At 37.9% G+C, this 26,343-nt stretch overlaps 3 protein-coding genes and 1 long non-coding RNA gene across 4 annotated transcripts; 2 read left to right on the top strand and 2 right to left on the bottom strand.

Moving 5' to 3' along the window:
* Positions 1-26: 26 nt before the first annotated feature.
* LOC100267615 (protein EARLY-RESPONSIVE TO DEHYDRATION 7, chloroplastic) lies at positions 27-4,994 on the bottom strand. Its single transcript, XM_002278009.4, has 4 exons — positions 3,752-4,994; positions 2,685-2,851; positions 927-1,011; positions 27-422 (listed from the first exon to the last, which is right to left on the bottom strand). Exons 1-4 carry the CDS (start codon positions 4,660-4,662, stop codon positions 233-235), a joined length of 1,353 nt encoding a protein of 450 aa, XP_002278045.1. The 5' UTR covers positions 4,663-4,994; the 3' UTR covers positions 27-232.
* Positions 4,995-13,265: 8,271 nt separating this feature from the next.
* Positions 13,266-15,212, top strand: LOC100260508 (pentatricopeptide repeat-containing protein At1g11290, chloroplastic). The gene has a single exon (XM_002277705.5). It carries the CDS (start codon positions 13,266-13,268, stop codon positions 15,210-15,212), a length of 1,947 nt encoding a protein of 648 aa, XP_002277741.4.
* Positions 15,213-16,112: 900 nt separating this feature from the next.
* LOC104878379 (uncharacterized) lies at positions 16,113-21,524 on the top strand. Its single transcript, XM_010648646.3, has 2 exons — positions 16,113-16,314; positions 18,172-21,524. Exon 2 carries the CDS (start codon positions 18,278-18,280, stop codon positions 21,140-21,142), a length of 2,865 nt encoding a protein of 954 aa, XP_010646948.1. The 5' UTR covers positions 16,113-16,314; positions 18,172-18,277; the 3' UTR covers positions 21,143-21,524.
* Positions 20,524-26,183, bottom strand: LOC104878383 (uncharacterized). Its single transcript, XR_785283.3, has 4 exons — positions 26,087-26,183; positions 25,243-25,529; positions 23,950-24,041; positions 20,524-23,112 (listed from the first exon to the last, which is right to left on the bottom strand). It is a non-coding gene; the product is annotated as an uncharacterized LOC104878383 (long non-coding RNA).
* Positions 26,184-26,343: the final 160 nt, after the last annotated feature.

Here is a 26,343-nt window from a genome sequence, read left to right as displayed (position 1 = left end):
TCCATTGGGTTCCCACAAGCTCCTGCTGAGGCAAAGATAAAGTATATTCATTGAAATACACATCATTTATACAAGAAGATTGTTGAAACACACACTGGTTTTCTGAGAACATCCATTGAAACAAAAATAAATAAATACATTCGACTGTCTGTAGTAGATACCACTTGGTATAAGAACAAAAAATGGAAGTGTCTAAGAGTTTCATATAAAACCAACCCAAAACCATCTGCCATTACTTTGCTTGTTTAGTCTTCAGTTTAGCAGAATTTGCTTCAGCAGCAGCTTTTGCAAGTTTTGTGGGCTTAAATGCGCTCTTCGGGTTGAGAGCTTTTCGTATCTTGAACACTGCCCAAGCAGTCCCAATAGCATGCCCTGCAGCACCAAGCCCCTCGTGTGTCACATGTGCTGCCTGTTCTCCATACCTGCAACAATAAAAAACACTTTCATACCAATCATCAAACCAAAACATTATGGGAAAAATGGGTTTGGGCAGAATATCCTTAATTCAGATTCTGGGTTGAGCTGAGTCCATGGCAAACAATTCCTTCCTCTGTTCTACCATATCTTAACCTGTTTTGGTCTTATCTACTGTCCAACACAATTTGAGGGAGGAGACATGATCAGTGGCATGTAACTGGATCAGGACTTGTGCAGGCCATCGCTTTCAGATCCCCAAATTAGTGGAGCAAGATATGTGATTCAAAAGCAATATTACCCTTCCACGGTCCCACCTCAAAACGATATGAGGATTTGACCACAACAGCAGGAGAGTGACACCACAAAATGTAATGCCAACTTGCCCAACACCACAATGTATAACAAAATATAATGATGAAATGAAGAACACATTCATAGCAACAGAAGAACAGAACATTGTTGATGATGATGCAATGGAGCATCATATTTACAGTTGAATCAGGTTTTACCTCTGTGAAACAAGCCCAGTTGTCACAACTGAGGTGGTAGACATGACGTTCTTTCCAGCAACTTCAACAGCATCACAGACTTTATCTGTCCACAACAAGATGCACAGACAAAAGGAATGATATCATAAGCAAGAAGCAGGAAGCATGATGCAGTTTCTAGGACTACGGAAAGAACAAAAGGAATATCAAAACACAGTAATGCAATATCATAGCATCTTGGACTGCCACATGACCTTAGTTCCTCTTTTCTTGTTCTGATGGCTCTCTCTTCTTGTGTAGAAGGGCCATCTCTTTTGTATCATGTAATTCCTAGTCCCAACAGTTCAAGTTTCGCATTTGCAATTCCCATAGTTCTTATAAATTGAAACTAAACCAGCTGAAATTAAGTGATTATTTCACTTCCATTTTATCACCTTATATACGCAATACATTTACTAATTTCAAGCCAGAGAGAAGACCCCATCTAAACTACAACTAACATTGACTACTCATCTAAAGGCTAAAATCTTTTTGAAAAGTATAGTTTTTATTGTGTGGTTGGAACATATGAGCTTGCAACAGCAGCTAATATGCCAGGATCAAATTAACCTCATAAAAAGTTGTAGAAAACATGGGATTTGAAAGTTATGGTTATTCCCTTGATTAACTATTGCTCTTTGCAAAGGCACAGCAAAGCACTGATGGATGATGAACCAAATAAAAGAAAGAGTAAAAGAGATCCACCAAATAGGCATGCAAGCTTGAAGTATATTGCATTAAGGGGCTTAAAACACAAAGTTCACCGCAAATCGACTATGGTTAGCCTGATATACATTGGGGGCCCAAGGCCCAAAACCTAACAGTTTAAGCTTTCAGGAAAGTTAGTAGTGTAACATGATATCAAAACTATGGGTAACTAGAGGTCTCAAGTTTAAGTCTCTCCTACTGCTTACATGAATTCTATAAACCCTTTCATAACTAATTAGCATTTATGAAAATGCAGACAAAGTTCATCATGTGGTGATGATCATACAAGGTTCATAACTAATTAGTACCTCACGATGCTTGCTTAGTCAACACTAAGACTTGTCTCTGCCCAAACTATTCTGTTTGTTTCATACCACCTATACAGTTGGTTTTAGGGACTAATTTACCCTCCCATTCAAATCTTGATTGTTTGTCCTCTCATAGAAATAATTTCAATATCATTTTAGGCAATGTCCAAAGACAAAAGTTTATATGTGCTTAAGAGTCACCAGATGAAGAAATACTTCCATCCTTAAGGATCTACCATCTCTTGACAGGACAAATATGGAGAGTATATCAAGGCAACAATTTCATCTACTTACGGAAAGAAAATGATAAATTCAAGCAATTCACACTGTTCCTACTCAAACTGGTGGTTGATGAACCTGATCATATATAGATAAAAATTAAGCAGGCAAAAAATGCTAGGAAGAAGCAGATAAAGGACACACCCCAAGCCTCAGTTAATTTTTTAATTCAAACAATAAGCTCATGAACACCTTATGGGTGGTACTCAATTTTGACAACATTTTTTGTTAACTTAGAAGGCCAATGTCTTTCCTGAATATTATTCCATGATTATAGTCAACTCACAGCATGGCATATGGCATTGAAAACACAGGACAATATTAATAACTGCACTAGTTTCGTATACTTCAACAGAAAGAAAATGTAGGTATGGGAAGATAATGAAGCAAGGACACACACAGATATAGTTAAAGAAAGCCAGAGAAATTGAGATGAATAACATACTAAATCCATCTAATGAAGCAAGGACAATTTCTCCAGGCAACAGGCTAAAAAATTTCTTGCCCACTTTTGAGTTCACAATAGAACTTGTAAAGAATCCAGAGACTTTAACAACCCCAGAAAGAACTCCAGTTGCCACCTTCTCGGACATCTTTGTCAGCTTCTTAACCCTGAAAAAAAAATCAAGCCATAAGATTGTACACCATTACTACAGCATATGGAACACATAGGGTGTAACTTCTCCAAGTTCAAAATTTAAGACCAAATCATTTTAACTCAATCAAAGTAAATTAATAAATAAATAAAGTAAATCTCTGACAGACCTACTAGAATTGCTGACTTGTTAAGGTTGAAGCAAGACCATTTACATAAATAAACATGAACCAGACTTCTCAATTGGTTATCACAACAACACTTAGTCAACAATAGCAAGCATAATTAACTTGTTTTTGCTTCCAACTTCTATGGTATTCAAAGACGGAACGATGCAACTGAAATGCAAATTACTCAAGATGCATGGGTGCAAACTTGGGGATGGACAGAGACAAGACATTTAGTTGAAGAGCAAACCAACTAACTATGCAAGCTGAAAGTTCTAATAAACAAGACTATAAGCAAAAATGAGAACAGGTTAATAGGGTGCTTGACTGATAGCGAAACAAGGCAGCTGATCACAAACTGAATACAATATGACAAGACTCTGGTGCCAAAGTAGCAATCAGTTAGTTTTTTCAAATAATTTTCATTATACAATCAGCAAAAAGAGAAACCAAATTGCCCCATTTAACAGGTTCCCCAAATACCCCATGGATATAAACAATGGAGACAAACAGAAGACTGAGGAGTGAAAGATATGCAGATTCTCTATTAAGAATACCGCATTATAATAAGATCAAAGATGGCAGATGCATAAATAGACCCATTCAACTACTTTTCAAATAAACCAACAAAATGCAACAAATATAGCAAAATAGTTATCACAATAAAGGATACCAAGTACTCATTTTTTTTAGTAATATGCAATTGCAAATAGAAAACACCACAATTAGCTAAGAAATTAAAGATCAAACCTTTTCATCCTCTTCATTGCCTCTGGACTAATTTCGGATTTGGAACCCGGCCCCATTCTTTTCTTCAGAAACTCATTCCCCCAATTCAATCCATCCACCGTTACATTGCCCGACCACAGGATTCCCTTGATGAGCTGCCCTGATCCGGCGGCAATCATCCTCGCAACGCACCCACTGTAATCCTCCACATTAGGAGCCAGTGTCGTCCAGTACGCCCCCGACCTCTCCTCCATCAATTCCTTCTTCTTCTTCGATCCCAAATCCTCCGGAGAAGTCTCTCTCGCAACCGATCCATCTAAAACCTCCCACCCAACCGTCCCCTTCACCTTCTGCACCGAAAAACAACTGTACTTCTCCAAAACCGCATCCAATTCCTTCAACAATCCCTCTTGCCCCTTCGACGCGATAGTTAATCCATAGTTCAACAAATTCTCACTCTCACCATCATCATCGCTCGAAGCCGAGCCGGACCCAGATTCGGGCACGCGAAGACTGAAGAAATAATGCGATTCATCGAGCTTCACCGCTGCCTCATCTTTCGCCAATGGCCACTGGATCTCATCGCCGATTCGTGCAAGAACAGCGACCACGTTCTCGCCTTGCCGGAGCCGAACTATGGTAAGCACTCCGGAAGCGAGCTCGACGCTGTGTTGCTTGTCGATGAGATGGACGATGGCGCCGGAGACTCTGACGAGGACTTCTTCGAATGGTTGGGAACTGGGGTTTTGTAAAACGGCATCGTTTTCGTCCGGGAAAAGATTCTCAGCGAGCTCTTTCACTTCAAGAGAAGGGTACAGCGACGAAGATGAAGCAGAAGTTGGGTTTGAGATAAGAGGAGAAGTGGCTTCTGGGTTTGAGAGATCAACTTCCGGGTAGAGAGAATTAGGGTTTCTATAAGGATTCGAAGACATATTTCATGTGGCAATGGAGTTCGGATTCCAAGAAAATAAAAAGGGCAAGTTTGGGGTTTTAGCTTAGTTTTGAAGGAATCGAAACGTCGTGTCCGTTGGGGGATGAAGACGGCGGGTAAACACGTGGCAGGGCGAGGAGAAGCCGCGTAACAACCGCTTCCGGGGGGCTGTAAGCAGTAAGCAGTAAGCAGTAAGCCTGTAAAGGTAACACTTCCTGTTTGGAAACGTCTCCCGCGCATTTCATGGAGTGTTTTTTGTGTTTTCTGAAAACAGTTTCTCTTGTTTTTGTTTTTCGTTTGTTTGCTTTTGGAAACATGAAAAGTGGAGTGAAATCATGGGGATAAGGTTAACGCAGCAATATCTTGATTCTTTGCTTTAGAAAAGTGGTTTTTGGAAGTGACCCATTTGATTAAAAAATGTGGACGGAATAAAAGATTATTATTTTTTGGGACTTAATCTATTCAATAAGCTTAGTTTAGTTTTAAAACTAATTAATTCCCTATCATTTTCACTTTTATGATTTCTTATTAAGACTTCAGAATGTATAAACTTGATTGGTAATTTCAAATAAGTTTGAATAAAAATATCAACTTTGAAAGTAACTCACTTCCCATCATTTAGTTTATTATATAAAAATATCAAATTCTGAATTATACTTATTATATTTCCCGTCTCATAAGTTTCTTAATCATTAAGCCTATATTTAGGCGGTGGAATAGAATACGATGAAATATTTATATATTATTAGATACAATCAAATATAAAAATATTAATTTTTTGTTTTTTTTATATATCAATAACTCGATTTTACAAAATATCTAAAGATATTTTAACAAGATGAAAAATGTTTAAAAACAAATTTTATAAAATGATGTAAAAACTAATAATAGGTATTTTAAAGTTTTTTTAAAGAAATTATATATATATATATATATATAATATAGTTTGTTATATTCAATAATAATACTATGTGTTAATAAAAAAATGAAACAATAATTATGTCCTTAAAAAATAAAAGAAGGTCAAAAGTCAAAAAGTTATGAATAATAGTAAATAGTAGTTTTTATCTACTACTACAAAACGAAACCAAAAGAGAAAAAGGGAAAAGAAAGAGAATTTATTATTTTTCGAAGCCATAAGGAAAAGAAATTTTTTCTCCTTCTGTAGACTTCAAGAAACAAGGTTGATGGGGAAAAACCTTTTAAAGTTTATTTAAGAAAGAAAGGGAAGACCTAAGTAAACTTTAAGTAGGATTAATATAATTAGAATTTGAGTCATGATAGGTTATTAAAGTCCTAGTAGAATAGGTTATTAGAGTCCTAGTAGAATAGGTTATTAGAGTCCTAGTAGACTTTGGATTTCTTAGAGAAGCCTATAAATAGGCTAATCAATGTAAATCAAAGGAATGAATTTTGATGAATAATATTATACTTTCTTTCATTGCAAGGTTGCAACCCTCAATGGTGAGACTCCATTGATTTTCTTCTAGGTGAGACTCCTAGAAGGCCTTAGTGAGACTCTAAGGTTTTCCATCTTTTCTTCATTGTTTCTTCTTTCTCTCTATTTCTTATCTTATAATTTTCTCTACCATAAAGTTTATTCCTTTTTCCTCTCCTTACACCCTAAAAATAAAACCCTAGCCCACCTACCCTTGAGTGTAGACAACCATCCTAGGGTTGTCCTACATCAATTTTGGTATCAGAGCCAAAATTCTTGGCTTGAAGGCATATGCAATTAAGGAGCGGAGCAACTTATGCAAGCATGAGTTCCAAAAAAACTTCTAGCAATCAAGATGCCGATACAATACGCTTGGAGGAAATTTCAGCCACACAACAATCCCATCAAGATGCTATAATACAACTAAATAGCAAACTTGATGAGATCATGAAGTTATTAGAAAAGAGTCAAGAAAAACGACCAATTGAAGAGGAGATCGCAAGTCATCAATTTAGACAATCGCCAAATCGATCACGCGAAGAACAAGACAATTTTATGATGGGGAATCAAAGAAGGGCCAAACTTTTTGAGCTAGATGATGATGTGACAAAAAAGGTACGTCTTGAAGTTGCTGAATTTTATGGAAAACTAAATCCAACAGCTTTTCTTGATTGGATTATGTCAATGGAAGATTACTTTGATTGGTATGCAATGCCCGAAAATAGAAAAGTTCGTTTTGTGAAGGCAAAGTTGAAAGGAGCAGCACGTCTATGGTGGCATAATATCGAGAATCAAGCTCATAGAACTGGCCAACCGCCTATTGACACATGGGACGAGATGAAGTTGAAGATGAAGGAGCACTTTCTCCCAACTGATTATGAACAACTTATGTATACAAAATTGTTTTCCCTTAAACAAGGTACCAAGTCCGTTGAAAAATATACAGAAGAATTCCATGAATTGAGCATTCGAAATCAAGTGCGGGAAAGTGATGCTCAACTTGCAGCCCACTACAAAGCTGGACTTCGAATGGAGATTCAACTTGAGATGATAGTTGCACACACTTATACCGTAGATGACGTTTATCAACTAGCCCTCAAAATAGAAGAAGGCCTCAAATTCCGGGTTTCCAGGCGTCCAAGTTCACAAATTGGGAGCACTTTCTCCAACAGGACAGCAAACAAACCTTTAAGCACGTCAAACTTCAGAACTCCTAATCATGTGAATGGTGGGGGCAACACTCAACAAACTTCGAATGTGGCTTATAAGAATGGTAATAAGGGTAAAAATTCAATGAGTAATGGAGATAGAAAAGTAGACGTGACTCCTTTATGCTTTAAGTGTGGTGGGCATGGTCATTATGCTGTTGTATGCCCAACCAAAAGTTTACACTTTTGTGTTGAAGAACCAGAATCTGAATTGGAAAGTTACCCAAAGGAAGAAGAGACCTACAATGAAGATGAAGTTAGTGAAGAATGTGACTACTATGATGGTATGACGGAAGGACAGAGTCTTGTAGTACGACCTTTATTAACCGTTCCAAAAGTAAAAGGAGAAGAAGATTGGCGACGTACTATCATTTTCCAAACACGTATTTCTTGCCAAGGGAGATTATGCACCATGATCATTGATGGAGGTAGCAGTTTGAACATAGCTTCACAAGAACTTGTTGAGAAGCTAAACCTTAAAGCAGAGAGACATCCAAATCCATTCCGAGTAGCATGGGTTAATGACACCTCTATCCCGGTAAGTTTTCGTTGTTTAGTAACATTCCTTTTTGGTAAGGACTTTGTAGAGTCTGTATGGTGTGAGGTCTTACCCATTAAAGTAAGTCATATTTTACTTGGAAGACCTTGGCTCTTTGATAGAAAAGTTCAACATGACGGCTATGAAAATACATATGCTCTCATACACAACGGACGTAAGAAGATCCTTCGTCCAATGAAAGAAGTCCCTCCAATTAAGAAGTCGGATGAGAATGCACAACCAAAAAAGGTACTTACTATGTGTCAATTTGAAAATGAGAGCAAGGAAACTAAAGTTATTTTTGCTTTAATGGCTCGGAAAGTGGAAGAATTTAAAGAACAAGATAAGGAATATCCAGCAAACGCACGTAAAATCCTTGATGACTTTTCTGACTTATGGCCTGCAGAGTTACCTAATGAACTCCCTCCTATGCGTGACATACAACATGCCATTGATTTGATTCCCGGTGCATCATTACCAAATTTACCAGCCTACAGAATGAATCCAACAGAGCATGCTGAATTGAAAAGGCAAGTTGATGAATTACTTACTAAAGGCTTTATTCGTGAAAGCCTAAGTCCTTGTGGAGTTCCTGTCCTACTAACACCAAAGAAGGATGGATCATGGCGGATGTGTGTGGATAGTCGTGCAATCAACAAAATCACAATCAAGTATCGATTTCCAATTCCAAGACTTGATGACATGCTAGATATGATGGTTGGATCAGTAATCTTCTCAAAGATTGATCTAAGAAGTGGATATCATCAAATACGTATTAGACCAGGGGATGAATGGAAGACATCTTTCAAAACTAAGGATGGATTGTATGAGTGGTTAGTCATGCCGTTTGGACTAACCAATGCTCCAAGTACCTTCATGCGGATTATGACGCAGATATTAAAACCTTTTATTGGATGGTTTGTTGTTGTCTATTTTGATGATATTCTTATTTATAGTCGATCTTGTGAAGATCATGAGGAACACTTGAAGCAAGTCATGCGCACTCTTAGGGCTGAAAAGTTTTACATTAATTTGAAAAAATGTACTTTCATGAGCCCTAGTGTTGTATTTCTTGGCTTTGTTGTGTCTTCTAAGGGTGTTGAAACAGATCCGGAGAAGATCAAAGCTATTGTTGATTGGCCAGTACCAACAAATATCCATGAGGTGCGAAGCTTCCATGGAATGGCTACATTCTATCGACGATTTATTCGAAATTTCAGCTCTATTATGGCCCCAATTACTGAATGCATGAAACCTGGTTTATTTATTTGGACCAAGGCGGCCAACAAGGCATTTGAAGAAATCAAATCCAAGATGGTGAACCCTCCTATCCTACGCCTACCAGACTTTGAGAAAGTATTTGAGGTGGCCTGTGATGCTTCCCATGTGGGAATTGGAGCAGTCCTTAGCCAAGAGGGACATCCTGTGGCTTTCTTTAGTGAGAAGCTCAATGGGGCAAAGAAAAAATACTCCACATATGATCTTGAATTCTATGCAGTGGTGCAAGCAATTAGGCATTGGCAACATTATCTCAGTTACAAGGAATTTGTTTTGTATTCAGATCATGAAGCCTTGCGATATCTTAATTCTCAAAAGAAGCTTAACTCTCGACATGCAAAATGAAGTAGTTTTCTTCAACTGTTTACCTTTAATTTAAGGCATTGTGCAGGGATTGAAAATAAAGTAGTTGATGCCCTTAGCAGGAAGACCCTTCTCTTAATAAACATGTCAACCACTACAATTGGATTTGAAGAATTAAAGCATTGCTATGACAATGATGCTGATTTTGGAGATGTTTATTCCTCTCTTTTGAGTGGTTCAAAAGTAACATGTATTGATTTCCAGATTTTAGAAGGGTACTTGTTTTATAAAAATCATTTATGCTTACCAAGGACTTCTCTACGTGATCATGTCATATGGGAACTTCATGGAGGCGGAATGGGCGGACATTTTGGACAAGATAAGACCATTGCTTTGGTGGAAGATCGCTTCTTTTGGCCTAGTTTAAAGAAGGATGTTTGGAAGGTTATCAAACAATGTCGAGCATGTCAAGTAGGAAAAGGTTCAAAGCAAAATACGGGGTTATATACGCCATTACCAGTTCCTTCCAAACCTTGGGAAGACTTGAGCATGGATTTTGTACTTGGATTACCAAGGACACAACGGGGCTTTGATTCTATATTTGTTGTGGTTGATAGATTTTCCAAAATGGCACATTTTATCCCATGTAAGAAGGCTTCGGATGCTTCTTATGTTGCTGCCTTATTCTTTAAAGAAGTAGTTCGATTGCATGGATTACCACAATCCATTGTCTCTGATCGCGATGTCAAGTTTATGAGCTATTTTTGGAAAACCTTGTGGGCCAAGCTAGGTACTCAATTAAAATTTTCAAGTTCTTTCCATCCTCAAACTGATGGACAAACAGAAGTTGTCAATCGCAGTCTTGGTAATCTGTTGAGATGCATTGTGAGAGATCAGTTGAGAAAGTGGGATAATGTCTTACCACAAGCCGAATTTGCTTTCAATAGCTCCACTAATCGTACTACTGGGTACTCACCTTTTGAAGTGGCATATGGGCTAAAACCTAAGCAACCTGTTGATCTTATACCATTACCTACTTCTGTCCGCACCAGCCAAGATGGTGATGCATTTGCACGTCATATACGAGATATACATGAAAAGGTACGAGAAAAAATCAAAATCAGCAATGAGAACTATAAAGAGGCAGCAGATGCACATCGAAGATATATTCAGTTTCAAGAAGGTGATCTAGTGATGGTTCGTTTACGACCAGAAAGATTTCATCCGAGCACATATCAAAAGCTTCAAGCTAAGAAAGCTGGTCTATTTCGGGTACTAAAGCGGTTGGGTGAGAATGCTTATTTGTTAGAGCTCCCTTCAAACTTGCATTTTAGTCCAATATTTAATGTGGAAGATTTACATATCTACCATGGCCATCACAACGATGTAAGTGAAGAGTTGGATCTTCAATTACCACCTACTCTTAGCCCATGTCCTGAGATCGAGTATGTTCTTGATGATTAACTTGTGTCTACTCGACAAGGTGGATACCAAAATTTTTTGGTGAAATGGCGAGGCAAACCACATTCCGAGAATACATGGATTACGACAACAGATTTTCAGAAGATTAACCCCGATCTCTATGAATTGTATCAAGCATCTAACTCGTCGGAGCCGAGTTCTTTCAAGCCGGGGAGAATTGATGGGGAAAAGCCTTTTAAAGTTTATTCAAGGAAGAAAGGGAAGACCTAAGTAAACTTTAAGTAGGATTAATATAATTAGAATTTGAGTCATGATAGGTTATTAAAGTCCTAGTAGAATAGGTTATTAGAGTCCTAGTAGACTAGGTTATTAGAGTCATAGTAGAATAGGTTATTAGAGTCCTAGTAGACTTTGGATTTCTTAGAGAAGCCTATATATAGGCTAATCAATGTAAATCAAAGGAATGAATTTTGATGAATAATATTATACTTTCTTTCATTGCAAGGTTGCAAACCTCAATGGTGAGACTCCATTGATTTTCTTCTAGGTGAGACTCCTAGAAGGCCTTAGTGAGACTCTAAGGTTTTCCATCTTTTCTTCATTGTTTCTTCTTTCTCTCTATTTCTTATCTTATAATTTTCTCTACCATAAAGTTTATTCCTTTTTCCTCTCCTTACACCCTAAAAATAAAACCCTAGCCCACCTACCCTTGAGTGTAGACAACCATCCTAGGGTTGTCCTACATCAAAGGTCCAAACATGTGGTGACGGATTTTAAAAATTTATCAAGAATGAAAACTCAAGTCTGATTTCATCGTCTATAAATAGCAAGACCAATTTCATCACAAGGCAAAACTGGAGAGAGTGCACAAGAGTGGCAAAAGAGTCCAGAGAGTGTTCTAAAAAATACTCTCTTGCTGTTGTAATTTTTCAAAATTCTAATCCTTTATAATCATCTCTTTGAGTCATCCTCTATTGTCAATAAGCTTGTATTAACAACTCTCTGTAATCAAGGTATATTTTCAATAAACAATATTTTCAGATTCAAATATCTATGTTTTTATGATTAAATTTCTACAATAAATTAGACAGTAATTATTTATGTTTTTATGCTTGGAGTTCATTAAACAAATGCTTTAAGAAAACAATATGAATTAGTTCTATTTAATGAACTCCAAGTATAAAAACAAAAATAATTACTGTCTAATTTTATCTAATTTATTGTAGAATTTTAATCATAAAAACACAGATATTTGAATCTAAAAATATTGTTTATTAAAAATATACCTTGATTACAGAGAGTTATTAATACAAGCTTGTTGACAGCAGAGGGATGACTCAAAGAGATGATTATAAAGGACTAGAATTTTGAAAAATTACAAAAGCAAGAGAGAATTTTTTATAACATTCTCTGAACTCTTTTGCCACTCTTGTGCACTTTGCCTAATGAAGAGAGTTGAAGCTCTATTTATAGGCGAAAAATTTCGGACTTCAGTCTGTCTTGAGTCTTCATTCGTCTTCATTCTTGAAATTTTTTGAAATCCGTCACGTGTAAAGACAGCTGAAGCCTTGGTGAATGAGGTCTGCAGAAGAAGGTAAGAAAATTTTCTTGTGTCAGATGACTTTGGAAGAGAATATTTATTCTCTTTCTTTTCCCTTGCTCCACGTTGACTTCAAAGCTAAAGTGGGAGACGAAACCCACTATTCATCACTATTTATTGATAAAAAAAATAAATTATATATATATATATATTATTAAGTTGTATTAAATATTATTAAATAATAATATTGTAACATTTGATAATAAATAAAGTAAAAAAAATAAACTATATATTATTTTTTAAATATTTGTTTATAATAAAAATTATGTTATATTATAATATTTTTTTTATTAAAAAATACGAAATTTATCTTGTATTCAATATTATTTAAAAAAATTCAATAATTTAAAATTTAGTAAATAATTTGTTTGATTTATTAACAATATTGATGATTAAAATATTTAAAATTTATGAATAAAAAATTATATTATGTTATTCAATATATAAAATAATTTATATATTAAATAAGTATTATTATAAAGTATATTTTATGAATACTTTTTTTAGTTATTTTTTTTAAATCACAAATTTAATTTTTAGTTTTTATTTTGAAAAATTAATAATATAAAATAAATAAATAAATCTATATCATATATCTTTAACTTCGAATCAATACATCCTAAGATAAAAAAAAAAAGAACAAGGTCGACAATATATCTTATCACTTGTTAATATATCATAATTAGAGGTAATTAAAATGAGAAGATGTGGTGTGATGCTTGTGTGGTGCAGACGCTATATGAAATGGTTCCACTTTATCATATGCTACCCTAAGTCAATGCTTAGAAATACCAAATCTATGATCTTCAAGAAAAATATGAAAACCCCACTTGCTATTCTGCAACTTTACAGCATCCATACTTCAACCCAACGCTACCCACATGGAAGCGACCCCATCAACTATTCAAAACTCTTGAGTTGTTATTTGAAGTCTGGGGATATCATAAATGCAGGGAAGCTGTTTGAAGAAATTCCTAAACGGGATGTAGTTTCATGGTCTATAATGATCCATGGTTATAATAGAAATGGGTTTCGGAGAAAATCCATGGAACTGTTTTCCCAGATGAGGATTTCAAGTTTGGTTCCAACTTCTTTCACCATGGTTGGTGTTCTTGTCAGCATTGCAGGCTTAGGAGACCCTGTGCTTGGGCAATGTGTTCACGGACTAATTCTCAAATATGGGCTTGACTCTGATTTTAGAGTGGTTACTGCTTTGTTGAATGCATATGCAAAATGCGGAAATGTGGTTGATTCTTATAGAGTGTTTGAGCAACTAGAGAATCCGGGTTTGGTCTCATGCAGTGCAATTGTTTCCGGGTTTGTCTACAATGAGCTCTTTGAAGAGGCTGTTGTATTGTTTAACCAGTTCCGGAAGCTTGGCATGGTGCCTAATGCTGCAACAGTATTGACTCTCATTCGAGCTTGTGTGGCTTTAGAGTCGCGGCGACTGTGTGAATCCATTCATGGGATGGTTGTAAAACTGAGTCTTGTTTTGGATGTGGCTGTTAACAACTCGGTTCTTGATATGTATTCAAGTATGCTGGATTTGGATGCTGCAACAAGAGTTTTTGAAGGGATGGAATGTAGAGATGTAATAAGCTGGACTACAATGATTAATTTACTGGTCTGTCTTGAATATGCTTCTGATGCTCTCATGCTTTTTCGCCAGATGAGAAATACCGGGATCTGTAATGATGTGGTGGTTGTCATGAATCTGATTTCAGCTTGTGCTATTTTAGGAGATTTGAAGAGAGGCAGAGAAATCCATACTCAAGCTATTGTATGTGGATTTGGATCAGAGCTCCCGCTTACAAACTCGATCATTGCAATGTATTCAAAGTGTGGCGACCTAGATTCTTCAAGAACTGTGTTTGATCAAACTACTGGGAAGAGTCTTGTTTCCTGGACAGCGATGATTTTAGGATGTGTGCAGAATGGATACCCAAGAGAAGCACTGAAGCTCTTGATTAAAATGAGAGGAGAAGAGAGTTTTTACCTTGATTCAATAATGCTGATAGGGGTTCTATCAGCTTCTGGTGAACTTGCTCTTTTGGAGCTCTGCCAGCAGCTCCATTGCTATGCTTTTGAATCTGGTTTCCCCCGATATAGATTGGTTCAGAATAGTCTGATATCAGCATACTCAAAGTGTGGAGATGTGGAACCTGCTTACAATGTGTTTGGGCAGATGGGTTATATCCGAGATATAGTATCTTGGAATGCAATTCTAAACGGGTATGGGATCAATGGCCATGGAGAAATTGCTGTCGCCCTCTACCATGAAATGAGGAAGGGCCGGGAAAATCCTGATGCTGCGACGTACCTTTGTGTTTTGAGTGCTTGTAGTCACTCAGGGTTGGTGGATGATGGTCTGGTTATTTTCAATCAGATGGTGGAAGAGCGTACAATCAGGCCTAGCCAAGACCACTGCGGGTGCATCGTTGACTTGCTTGCAAGAGCAGGCTGCTTCTCAGATGCAAGAGAGTTTGTAAGCCGATATATGGAGAAGATGGGTCCAAATGCTTGGAGGGCTTTGCTCAGTGGATGTCAGCTTCATGGTAATGTAGGGCTTGCAGAACTTGCAGCTAGAAGGGTGTGTGAACTGGATCCAGAAGAGCCCGGTCAAGTCGTTCTACTTTCAAATGTTTATGCATCAGTTGGGAGGTTCCAGGATGCTGAAGCTTTGAGAGCAAGTATGAAGAAGAAGGAATTGATCAAGAATCCGGGGATAAGCTTGCTTAATAGAATCCCATATGATGTTGGTTGACAATTTTCAAATCCTAGTAAGGAAAATGTCTCTCAGGGTAATAACCATTTCTGAAATCCAATGATTGACAGAATTTGGAACACCAAGGGGGAAAAACCATTGCAACATAGAGCAGAACCAAACCTTGTGGCTCTGAAAATGCCTAAAGCAAGAGCTGGAACTGCATCAGGCTCATCAACTACCCAAGTCAGATAATTTTAATCAGAAGTTTGAAGTTTTCAGCCTTTCCTTCAAGTGCTGCCATACCAGCAAGGAGAACCTCCTACAACTTCACTCACCCTACCATTTCTAGATGCTCTGAAAGGCTCCTAAACCGATCAAGAAATGACTCGATGATAAACTGAACGATGACCTAAATAAACCCAATCCAAATTCAACCATTACAGAGTTTCCAGATTGCCCATATCAAAAACTAACCAAGCCACTGAACCTTGCTCTGCCTCTGCATGATAACAGCCATGAGAGTAACATAAACGTATCAAATGTGTTTGATTCTGCGTACTTATTTCCTTGTATTTGAAGAACCAAATTCCAAAACTATATGTTGAAATCATATTTAAATTTGGTTGGGAGTGATGGGTTTTATTGATAAGAACACAATCGCAGTAAAGTGACCCAATCATATACCATATGGAAATATATAGAATTTGAAATTAGTAAAATAAAAAAAATAAATTAAAATTATAAATATTTTGTTCATGTGGATGATTAATGGGTTTTATTAATTATAAAAAAATGTATAAAAATGGAAATTTCAAACTAAAATTTTTTTACGTTTTGGGGAAAATGAAATTTTTTTTCTTGGGCAGAAAGGTCAGAAGGACAAGGCTCATGGGTCATCCTCTTTTAGGAAAGTTGACCGTAAAAGACATGAAAAGACCACTCTACCCCAGACGTGCCACCCAACAACCAAGCTTAAAAGGCAAATATGTAAAATCACGGGCGAGGAGCCCACGAAATTTCAGGGAAGCGAGGGAGGCCAATGATATTCTGAAAAACCTCAGACCCAAGAATTCAATATGAAAACCCTCGTAATCCCTCTTTCCCAAATCAGCCCTAGCTTAAGGGGCCTCTAGGGTTTCAATCTCTATATATCAATCAGGTATCGATTTATTTATTTTTTTAATTCAATTTTCCTTGTTATTTTTTCTTTCAGGTATCGAAACAATTGTTCCGATTTTTAGTTTTTTTTTTTTGCAATTTGTTTTTTTTTTTTTGGTTGTGTTAATAGATGGAATTTATGGGTTTGACCTAGGCTAGGGTTTCTTTGGGTGTGGTCCGTGTTTGCTTTGGGAGAGTAGTTGCGATTTCCCGAGAATTGGGCTTCTGGGGAAGGGGGTGGGGTTGTGTAGAATTTATCATATGTTTAGGGTTTGGTTTGGTGAAAAATTACTCTCTTTTTTCGAAAATAGTGAGTGCAGCTTTGCTAAGTATGTGAATTTGGGTCTATGGTTTTTGCGGTGTAGTTTTTATCTGGGTTTTGTGATGAGAGCGAGCGGGTTTGATTTCGCGATGTAATTGAGAGGCTTCTCATATCTGCGATTGTGCTAATGAGTTGTTCTGGGTATTTCATGTTTCTGTTGCTCGCGGGGAGCCCATTAGCTCATTTTCTTTCTTTCTTATTTTATTTTATCGGTATGGGTCTGATTTGAGGGTTTGAATTAGGGTTTCTATCGTGTTAGTGAATTTGGGTGTTTTTGTGTGTATGATCAGAGCTGCTTTATGGGCTTGATTAATTGTGAAAAACAACTGACTCCATGTTTTCTTGCATTCGGGGTCATGCTATGAAAGCCGCTTTTTATGTACTTACTTGCAGCTCTGAAATTGGGATGTCACTCATCTGTTGCATTGTTAGCTTTTTTTTGCTTTTCCGGAATTAGTGTGTTGTTTCTTGTTGATTGTTCTTAATCCTCTTTGATCAGTGCCTTCTACATAATTAGAAGCTTTGGAGAATTTAGTGCCATTGGAACTTCTAAAACCCCAATTTGTTCTTTTGATTTTAATTTCTCCCATCTCCTTGCATTATTCTGCATTAGAATATGTATGTACACATTTATTTATGAATTTGTGTCTAAGATGCAGCCTATGTACTTGCTCTGCTCTATTTGATGGGGACGACCTTACAAATGAGGAGGAAAAAGAATGTGATGAGACAAATGTTATTGGATGAATAAATACATTTTGTTGCTCAGTGGAAGAGAAAAGGATCTAGCTTGCAGCTACTTTTTGATGTACTTTTGTTAAACCCAAGGAGAGCCTTTGTTGGATCTGATGAGGCTCCACAAGTTGAGATGGTCTCTGATAATAGGATCAAAACATTGGATTAAGATCTCTAGATTCAGAGAATTTAGGAGTTTTCAATTGATGGATAACTAGGATAATGGAGGTAAACAGTTGGAGTACTTCAAAAGAAAATAATTATTTAAATGTATAATTTATAATTTTAGATAGATTGATATAAGCTATACTATATTATTATATAAATAATCAAATAATTTGGAACATAAATTCCAGTACTTTGGTACAAGAATCAGCATAATAACCCCAAAAATTTTGGTGGCTGATTGGATCACTACACCTAGTCATATAGTCGCATGATTGAGTATAGACATGTGGATATGTGGATCTGATTTGATATGCATATATTTCATATTTGTATCATATTTGTGGAGTCTAAGAATAATCAATGTAGCATACCTTAGAAAATTCACCTGAAGGCTCAGGCTTGAATCCCCCCTATGTTGTTTAGTTTGCAAAATTGGTACATCACACAAAGTAACCTGATTTGAGAATGAACTTTTTTTCTTAATATGATCCTGTTCTTATGATTTATTGTCAATTTTCTGTCTTGGAGTGACAATTTTTTTAGAATTGCTATGTTTTGTAATTATTGTTTCTTTCTGGAGACTTGTGAATCACTGCCCTTCATTGTGTCAATGAGCTTGTTACTTTGTCTCAGGCGCAACTGCAGCATAGTTTCTCACAGTTGCCGAAACAAAAAGAAAACAAAAGAAATCAGATGGATGAGACAAAATTTCAGTAGTGCATTACAGGGTTGGCTTTGAATGGTGAAGAAATCTAACCTGCTTGAAAGCAAAATGACTCTAGAAGATTTCTTTACCCTGACTGAGATGAAGGATGGTCTTATGGTCCTGTCTAGAGTTGAGGAGCTGGTAAGAGTAATGCAGAAGGATAGCAATTGCGTTGTGAAGAATTTTCCTGAGGCAGCCAGACAGTGGTCTGCTGTTGCAAGTGCCTTGGCAGCCACTGAGAATAAGGATTCTCTTGATCTTTTTATTCGGTTAGATGGAATCCGGTTTCTTAAACACTGGCTTCAGGAAGCTCAAAAGTGTACCGAGGACAACATCGATTGCTCTGTGGAAGAATCAATCACTTCATTGTTAGGAGCACTTGAAAAGCTGCCTATTGATCAGGAATGTTCAAAATCTTCTGGGATTGAAGTTACTGTTAAGAATCTTTTTGGTCACAAGAGCTCAAGGGTTGTGGATAGGGCAAAGGCTCTGTATCATAGTTGGAACAAAGGAAGGAACAGTGATTCAGATAACTCAAATGTTGTCAGAGATGGCACCTGCTATGATAATGAGGTTTCAGCTTCTGCAGTAGTTGCTGTGGAGAGTGGAAGTTCTGAACATTCTGCTGTTGAAATTTCTTCATTAAGAGAAAATGGCAATGCAGAGAAAGCTGGTGAAGAGAATTTTTCTACTAAGACAGAATTTTCAACACCTCCTGAAGGGACTGCCTCCACTGAGGCACTTGATTGTTCAGTTTCTGGAAAAGGTGATATTGAAGAGAGCTTGGATGCCTCAAAGCCTAAAGATTCCACTGATGATGTGAAGAGGACAAAATTCTCAGAGGGTTGCATGCTTGGTCCAATGGAAGTTTCTTCTGATGCTGTTACATCAATGCCTGTGTGTAGTTCTTCACCTTCTGATTATCCAAGTCAGGGGTCTGATAAAAACCCTGATGTACCAAGTCATCTCGATGTCAAAGTGAGAGACTCCTGTCCTAAGAGCTGTCCTGACAGTGATCTGAACATGATTGCGTCTGAGTCTAGTAAAATGAAAGTGAAACATAAAGCTACAGGTGAATGTGGTGAATGCCTTCCAAATGTTTTGCGGGACTTGACTTGTGAAGTGGACAGCTTGAGTAAACCGGAGAATCCTGAGTCTTCTTTTTCAAGAGCTGAAGATACTAGTTCTGTCAAAGATGTTGGCGAGTTGAGCATGGAGGTGGGCAGAGGGGAAGATTCAGTAATCACAGATAATCTGTCAAAGCTGAAGACAGTCACCAAAGATTCTGATAGGATGGATGGTAGGTTGCAATCTGAGCCCAAATGTGCAGTTAATGATGATGCTTTAGAAGTTGCTCAGCGAATTGCTGGTGAGTTGGAGGAAGAATTGGGGAATTACAGTGAGCCATTCTGCAGCTCTTCAGAGAAAAGATATAGTAAGATGGATCAACCTGGTAGCCCTGATTCTGTCAATGGAAAACCAGTACATGGAACAGAAGCTACACAAAATCTTTCAGGTGGGGCTTCTCATTGCGAAGGAAATAATGTGGACACTGAACCTGAAGATTGCATTCAAGACACAGTTTCATCCTTGGTAACTGGGAATGCTCAAGAAGTGGCCAGTAATTCTGGGAAAGGCATGTTGGGTTTTGATCTGAATGAAGAAATTTACCCTGAGGAAATGGATTGCCCTAAAACTCCCATGTCTGCTCCCATTTCCATTCTTGCCACATCAGGACCACCAGCAGTTGCTAGGCCACCGTTGGTTCCTATACAGGTTGAAGGGGGCTCTGCTGTTACCAGTGCCTTCCATCCTGCAGATCTAGAAAAAACATCTGACGTTTATAAGACGGTATCTGCTGAGGGAAGCAGCTACAGTTTGAAGCAGAGGCAGGACTTGCTTGAGATTGATCTGAATGTGGCTGATGATGGTGTTGATGGAGCAGCTGATACAATAATTACGGATCAGATCCCTGCTTCATCTGGCATAATTTCTGGTGAGTCTTTGGTTGAAGTGAACTCAAAGCGGGCAGAGAGGCTTAATTTGGACCTGAATCGTGTTGGTGATGATGATGATGCTCCATCATCGCATAGGAGGGAGGTGGACTCCTTTTATCATAATCTGGATGAGCATCGTAGTCCCTCACATGCTGCCTCATCATCATCTAGGCAACCTTCAATGATTAACATTGACTTGAATGAAAATCTTTCTTTCACTAATGATATGTATGACCAACAGAATGATCTTGGGCAATCATCTTCGAAAGAAATGAGTGCTTCTGTAGGGTTTAAGCAGGAGGATTCCGATGTTCTGATTATTGGCTCTAGGGCACCAGTTAATGGAAGGAACTTCACACCATCCCAGTCTCTTCTGCTAAATGGGCAGGTTGGCAATTCATCAAGGGGCACCAACTTGGCAAGGCCTCAAGGTGTCATGGAGTTTCGGCATCCAGTGGCTTGTGCATCCTCGCCATTTGGGTACAGTGGATTTATAATGGGACCCTCTATGACTCTCTCCACTGTGTCCGGACCAGGCTCCATCCCCTACATGATAGATTCAAGAGGAGCTCCTATAGTACCGCAGATAATGGGTTCTGCAGTGACCTTTCCTCCTTCATGCTCTCCGCAGCCATTCCTAATGGGCATGAATTCCCAACCATTTCATGTGAATGGAGTTAAGCCTGCTAAGGCTGGTTTTGATCTGAATTCTAGCTTGATGGTGGAAGGTGGGAACAGGGAAACTGGGGCTTTGAGGCCAGGGCAGAGTCAGTTGATGGAGGGGTCTATGTGGTCCACTTCACAGTGCTTGAATTCTGGGATTGGAATGAAACGGAGTGAACCAGATGGTGGCATGGAACATTATCCATTCAGTTACAAACAGCAAAGGGTATGGCAGTAGGAGATATAAAGGTGCATCCAAGGACCAAGGTGGCTCTCTCCTTCAGCACTGGGAAAAGAAACTTGAAGGATCAGGTCGTATATTACGAGCTGTTCCAGGAGAATAAGGCTGTGGTGATGTAAATTTGTTCTGGAGTTGATTTCTGGAGAGAATTTTCTTTTGCCCCTTCTAAAAGAAATTTGTATGAAATTCATCAAGGCAATTGCTGCCCAAGAAAAGTGGTCTTGAGTATGTATATCTTTCATAAACATAATGAAAGTATTGAGCCTTCTTTACAAGAATCCTTTAAGTAGTGTTAATGGCAAAACTCTGGTGGCAAGGCCTCTGGCAGAACATGTATTAGATTTATCATAATAAGAGATGGTGGTTTATAATATGAAAAGGAGGGTTGATCTGATGGTTGTCAAGCTTGATGAGATTGAGCTCATGTTAAAATCATAAAGAAGGGGAGAGTGGACACCATGAAGAAAATATTGTTTGTTGTGTGGAAGCTCTATTTTGGTTTAGGCAATAGGTTTTTGTATTTAATAAAGCTTTTATTATGATATTAATACTATCCTTCAGACTTGTACCTCAATTTTCAGCTCAAGTCGAAAACAAGAAGTTATATATGAGCCTTTCAACTGCTTAGTGCATACAACATTTCAAGCCCGTACTCCTTAAAATTCTTTCATGCTAGTGATCCCAAAAATATAACAAGTTTACAAATTGAGAAGAAAATAAACAATAATTTGATGTCCCAGTGATAAGAAAGTTGATAATTTCATGAGCAGGAAAGGATAGCAGCATTTGCAGCAGCTTGAGCCCTTTGAACCTTGCCCTTTAAGATTGTGTCCATTTCAGTTCACTAAATCCAGTACAGCATAAAAGAACGGTGGTTGCACAGGTTTCCTGCCATTGAATAGTTACGAAAATCAGGGTTGTTGGTGCCACATTAACTGGCCATTGACAAACCCGAATTAGATATTGGTTTCTGAGGACCTTTCCAATTGGTGGGACAGCTCTAGGATGGGCTCTAGCATGGTGGGTGCTTGATTTTCCAGTGAATCCCCCTGACCCACAAAGTCAGCAGAAGCGGTGCATTGCATAGTCATAGATTCCTTTCAAAGGCTGAACCGACTTTTAATGCCTGGCCACCCCAAAGGCAACGCAATCCGAGCTGTAGTTTGAGGAATTAGCTTCAATGGTTATGGCTGGGATGACCCTGCTGTAAATGCACACCTATCTGAAAAGAAAAGCCGGCCATGAACATATGACGAACTAGAGGCAGAGCCCTTACTGCTCACAAGGTACTTTTAATTGCTCAACTTGGTTTGTTTGCAGCTCCTTTGGTGACACTTACATTGAATTCTCTTCCAAATCAAGAAATGTGGTACCATCTTGCCAATTGCTATGATTCATTATTACTCTACCCTACAATGAAAACCCTTCAATTCTCCTCTTTAAAGATGTGGGGTCTCACCTTCTGTGAGAGGAACTCTTGTGGTCCCACCTCCCTTCTCCTTTCTTCACATTAAAAGCTCATCTTAGACCAATTTCTTAGCCATCCAGCTAACCCAATTCACCCCCATCTCCATCCTCTCAACATGACGTTCCACATTCTTCCATAACTTTCAAGCCCTCTCTTTCTCTACTTGATCCAGTGCCTTTAGGTCTTTTCATTTACGCCACGCACCCTATATATACTCAAGTCCTCTTTGCCCATCTCATGTCTATTGCTCAAGTATTGCTCCAAAGATGAGGATTTCAGACATTCTTGCATCCAATTGGTACTATGTATGGGCTACCACTATTCTGTTCCTGAAGTTCCTACAGTTGTTTAGCTTGTTTTCTCCTCTAGATGGTACCTTATCGAGCACAGTTCTTCTTATTTCCTCTGCGACCTTTTCTTTCATCCTCATATCCGTCGCCCTTCTTGTTGATGCAGTAGGAGTGCTTCTATCCCATCCTCATCGGGTTTGCTTGAAGACCTGCAAAGGAGGCATATGTTGGCATGATTTTCATAGTAATTATCTCCAGTGTGATGAATTTTTAATAGGATATATGTAGTTAATTGTACTCTCCCCTCCTCTATATCGTAATATGGTTGATATTTATTGTTCTGTAGTTGGAAGGATAAACCAACAAAATGTTGAGACAATGAACCAGCTAGTGTTTTTAGTGAACAATCTTGAGGTCCTTTGTAGAGTGCATTTGTGTGAACAATGGCAGTATAGCACATATCTGTTTTGTACTCGGTATTGATGGGTAGGCTTAGGCTTTTTTCATCTCTTGACTGGCCTTATCTAAGCCACTTTCCATGTGCATCTATGCTGGTTTGGAAGGTTTTTAAGTGGAAGCATTTCCTCTAGTCTTACAGTTTCTGTAATTGCTAGGCATGGTTGTGTTGACAAGGGTTTTGGAAACAAGCTTATTATATATGAAGGTGTTTTTTTTGGTCCCTTTTTGTCCTAGTTTCTTTCATTTTCTTCCACAGTGACGGGCATGGTAGCGATAACTTCGAGATAGTTCAGTCATTGTCTTAAAACACATGGGTAAATTGGTTAAATGAATGGTAACATGGCATTTTGTGGTTCCTAAGATTGCAGAAGAAGTTGATTGCAACTCCCCTAAGATTGGCTCTGCTGCAATTTCTGCAGCAGTCATAACTCTAAGACTCAATTCTGCTTATGTGGTCCGTACAATTGTTGCAATAACTATCAATATCTCAGATACAGCTTATGCCTTCCATAACCCATAATCCAACTTCTGTAAAATGGAAAACCCACTTCCAAAACCAATCATAAAAGTAAAATGTAATCTCATACCTTTGCTGCAAAGACTCCCTCACACCCTTTTCCGTTAATGGTTTTAAAATGTCGTGGAGAAGTGCCCTTTATGATGCATTGTGGTCATCTCCCTGATCCACAGAACAGAAACAAGTTCAGTGACTTAATCAAGGAGATCAATTGGAGCAAAAGTGAAACTTAGACCTTGAGTGATTACTACCACTTTACAACCAAATAGGTATTAGGAAATTGTATAAAATCAGTGTCTGCTGTTAATATGATGAACATCCCATCTTAGCAAATTGTGTACCAAAACCCCTGAATAACAATGCAAATCCCCAAAAGTTGTGGAATCTTACACAGCTCAAAATGCATGGGCTAAAAGTTATGATTTGAATAAAGAAAGAAAGGAATGAGACAGGTAAACAATTGGAGAAGAGAAAATGCCAAGCCTGAAAGGAGAACAATGAGTGATTAGACCTTCTTTTCACCTAAAGGCAAGAGAAAATAGTTATTAAGGTTCGAAAATAATCATTTTCCGCTATTTTTTTATGATACCTCATGTTAGCACATTATTACAAAAATCATGATTAGTTATGAAAGACTTCTGTAGCCAAGCTGGACTCAGACATCAAAGTGTGCAATCTTCTTTTCTCTGTTCCTTTGTTGTGGTGTGGGGATGCCTAAATTGCACACATCCTTTCGCATTGTCAAGGTCTGAAACCACGTTTTCGTGTATGCAGGACTTCTTAATCGCTTTGCAGTTTAGACACGAACTTGGGAAGCATCAATGCTGAGAGATGCTTGTAAGTGACTCAAGCCAACATCTTTATTTCATTAGCATTTAGTTCAAAGTTGAATCATCAAATTCTTTACCTAACTTTTTTTTATGACCCTGCTGTTAAAGCATAACATTGACATGTGATATGAAGAAAGAAAATTCAATCTTAAAAGAATTTCTACAGCTCTCAACTCACATTGTACTTTTTACCAGGATAAGGTTTTTGTCATCAGCTAGAATATAGCAGTATGGTATGTTGCAAAGACACCAGAAATCAAAATAATTACATTTTTGTTTTGCAGATAATTTGTAATAGATTTAGCAGAACTGAGACTGAGTAAATGCAGATGGTTACATAAAAATTTTAGAACAGTTTCCTAAAATCATGCTGCATATATTATATATATAATCTATGGCATCCCATTCAATGTTTGCAGTTATGCAACTATAAAAATGTGAATTTCCTAAACCAAACTGCTTGAATGACTTGGAAGTGTGAGCATGTATGAAGAATATGCAAGATGTGCATGATTAAAAGGCTCAAAACATACCTGAAACCTTTGCAGAACCATAGGGGATAACCCGAAGCGAATATTTAATTTTACTGCTCTACCATGGTTGTGCTCGGCCAGTTACATTAGTACCCAAAAAGACTCATGCTGGGCTAACTATTTTTGCTTCCAGACTGAATTCAGTTTCTTCCCTGTACCATCCTATTGGTCCCCTTCCTTCAGTACTGACATGGCAAAACCTGACAACAATGTGGTAGTGAGAAATGTGATTGTAGGGCAATGGATGAGGGATGAGGTAGTATTCAGCTAACAGCCAAACCTAGTTCCTGCAGGTAGATGAGAGCTAAGAACAAGTCAATAAGTGCAACTGCATTGGTTACCAATGCTGACTACTAGTAGGAAATTCAACTTACATCCCCTGAAAATACTAATTTCCTAGCTTCAAGCTGTTTGTTTTCCATGAAAACGACCATGGATAAGTCAAGATTTTTCCGGGTCTTTCGCAGAAATGTTTGGGAAGGATGGGAAGTGGTGGCTTCCACCTCATGTGTCACTCAGTCAGCAGAGGTTATTTTCTCATGTAGGTGAAGATTAAGTGCTTGATGGTAAGTGTTTTCAAAGGCATTTTGGGAACTGGGAAGGATTTGTGAGAATTGAAAAATGGGTATTCCCCCACTCAAACCCTAGTGTTCAGATTTGAGCTTTAGTAGGTAAGATAATGGTATATGCAATACTCCACCTTCAACATTAGATTAATATAAGCAAATCAGTCTAAGATCATTTAACTTGATTCTCCAACCAGGATTGCATAGAATATTCATAAACGGATTCTGATGGAAGAGTAATAAACAAATCTTTAACATGTATATAATGTATAAATGACCTTAATTAGTATCACTGTCGCCGACGTGATCGAAATGATGCAGACCCTGCAAGTAATGTTTGAAAAAAGAGGTCTCCCACAAAGAAGAGGAATGGGTCCAGGTCCACCATGTGTGATACACCTGTTTTGTCCCACATTAGTGACAACGGAAAGTGAGCTTCCATGGTAGAAAAAAACAGTCATAAAGCAACCATGGCCAGATGGGTCACACCCACCTTCATTTTATTACAAAAAAAATTGGGACCATGTGGACACAA

This window comes from Vitis vinifera, chromosome 3, assembly GCF_030704535.1.
Source record: "Vitis vinifera cultivar Pinot Noir 40024 chromosome 3, ASM3070453v1".
Taxonomy (NCBI): Eukaryota; Viridiplantae; Streptophyta; class Magnoliopsida; order Vitales; family Vitaceae; genus Vitis; species Vitis vinifera.
The sequence above is the reverse complement of the archived record's forward strand: the minus strand, read 5'-3'. Positions and strand labels throughout refer to the sequence as shown.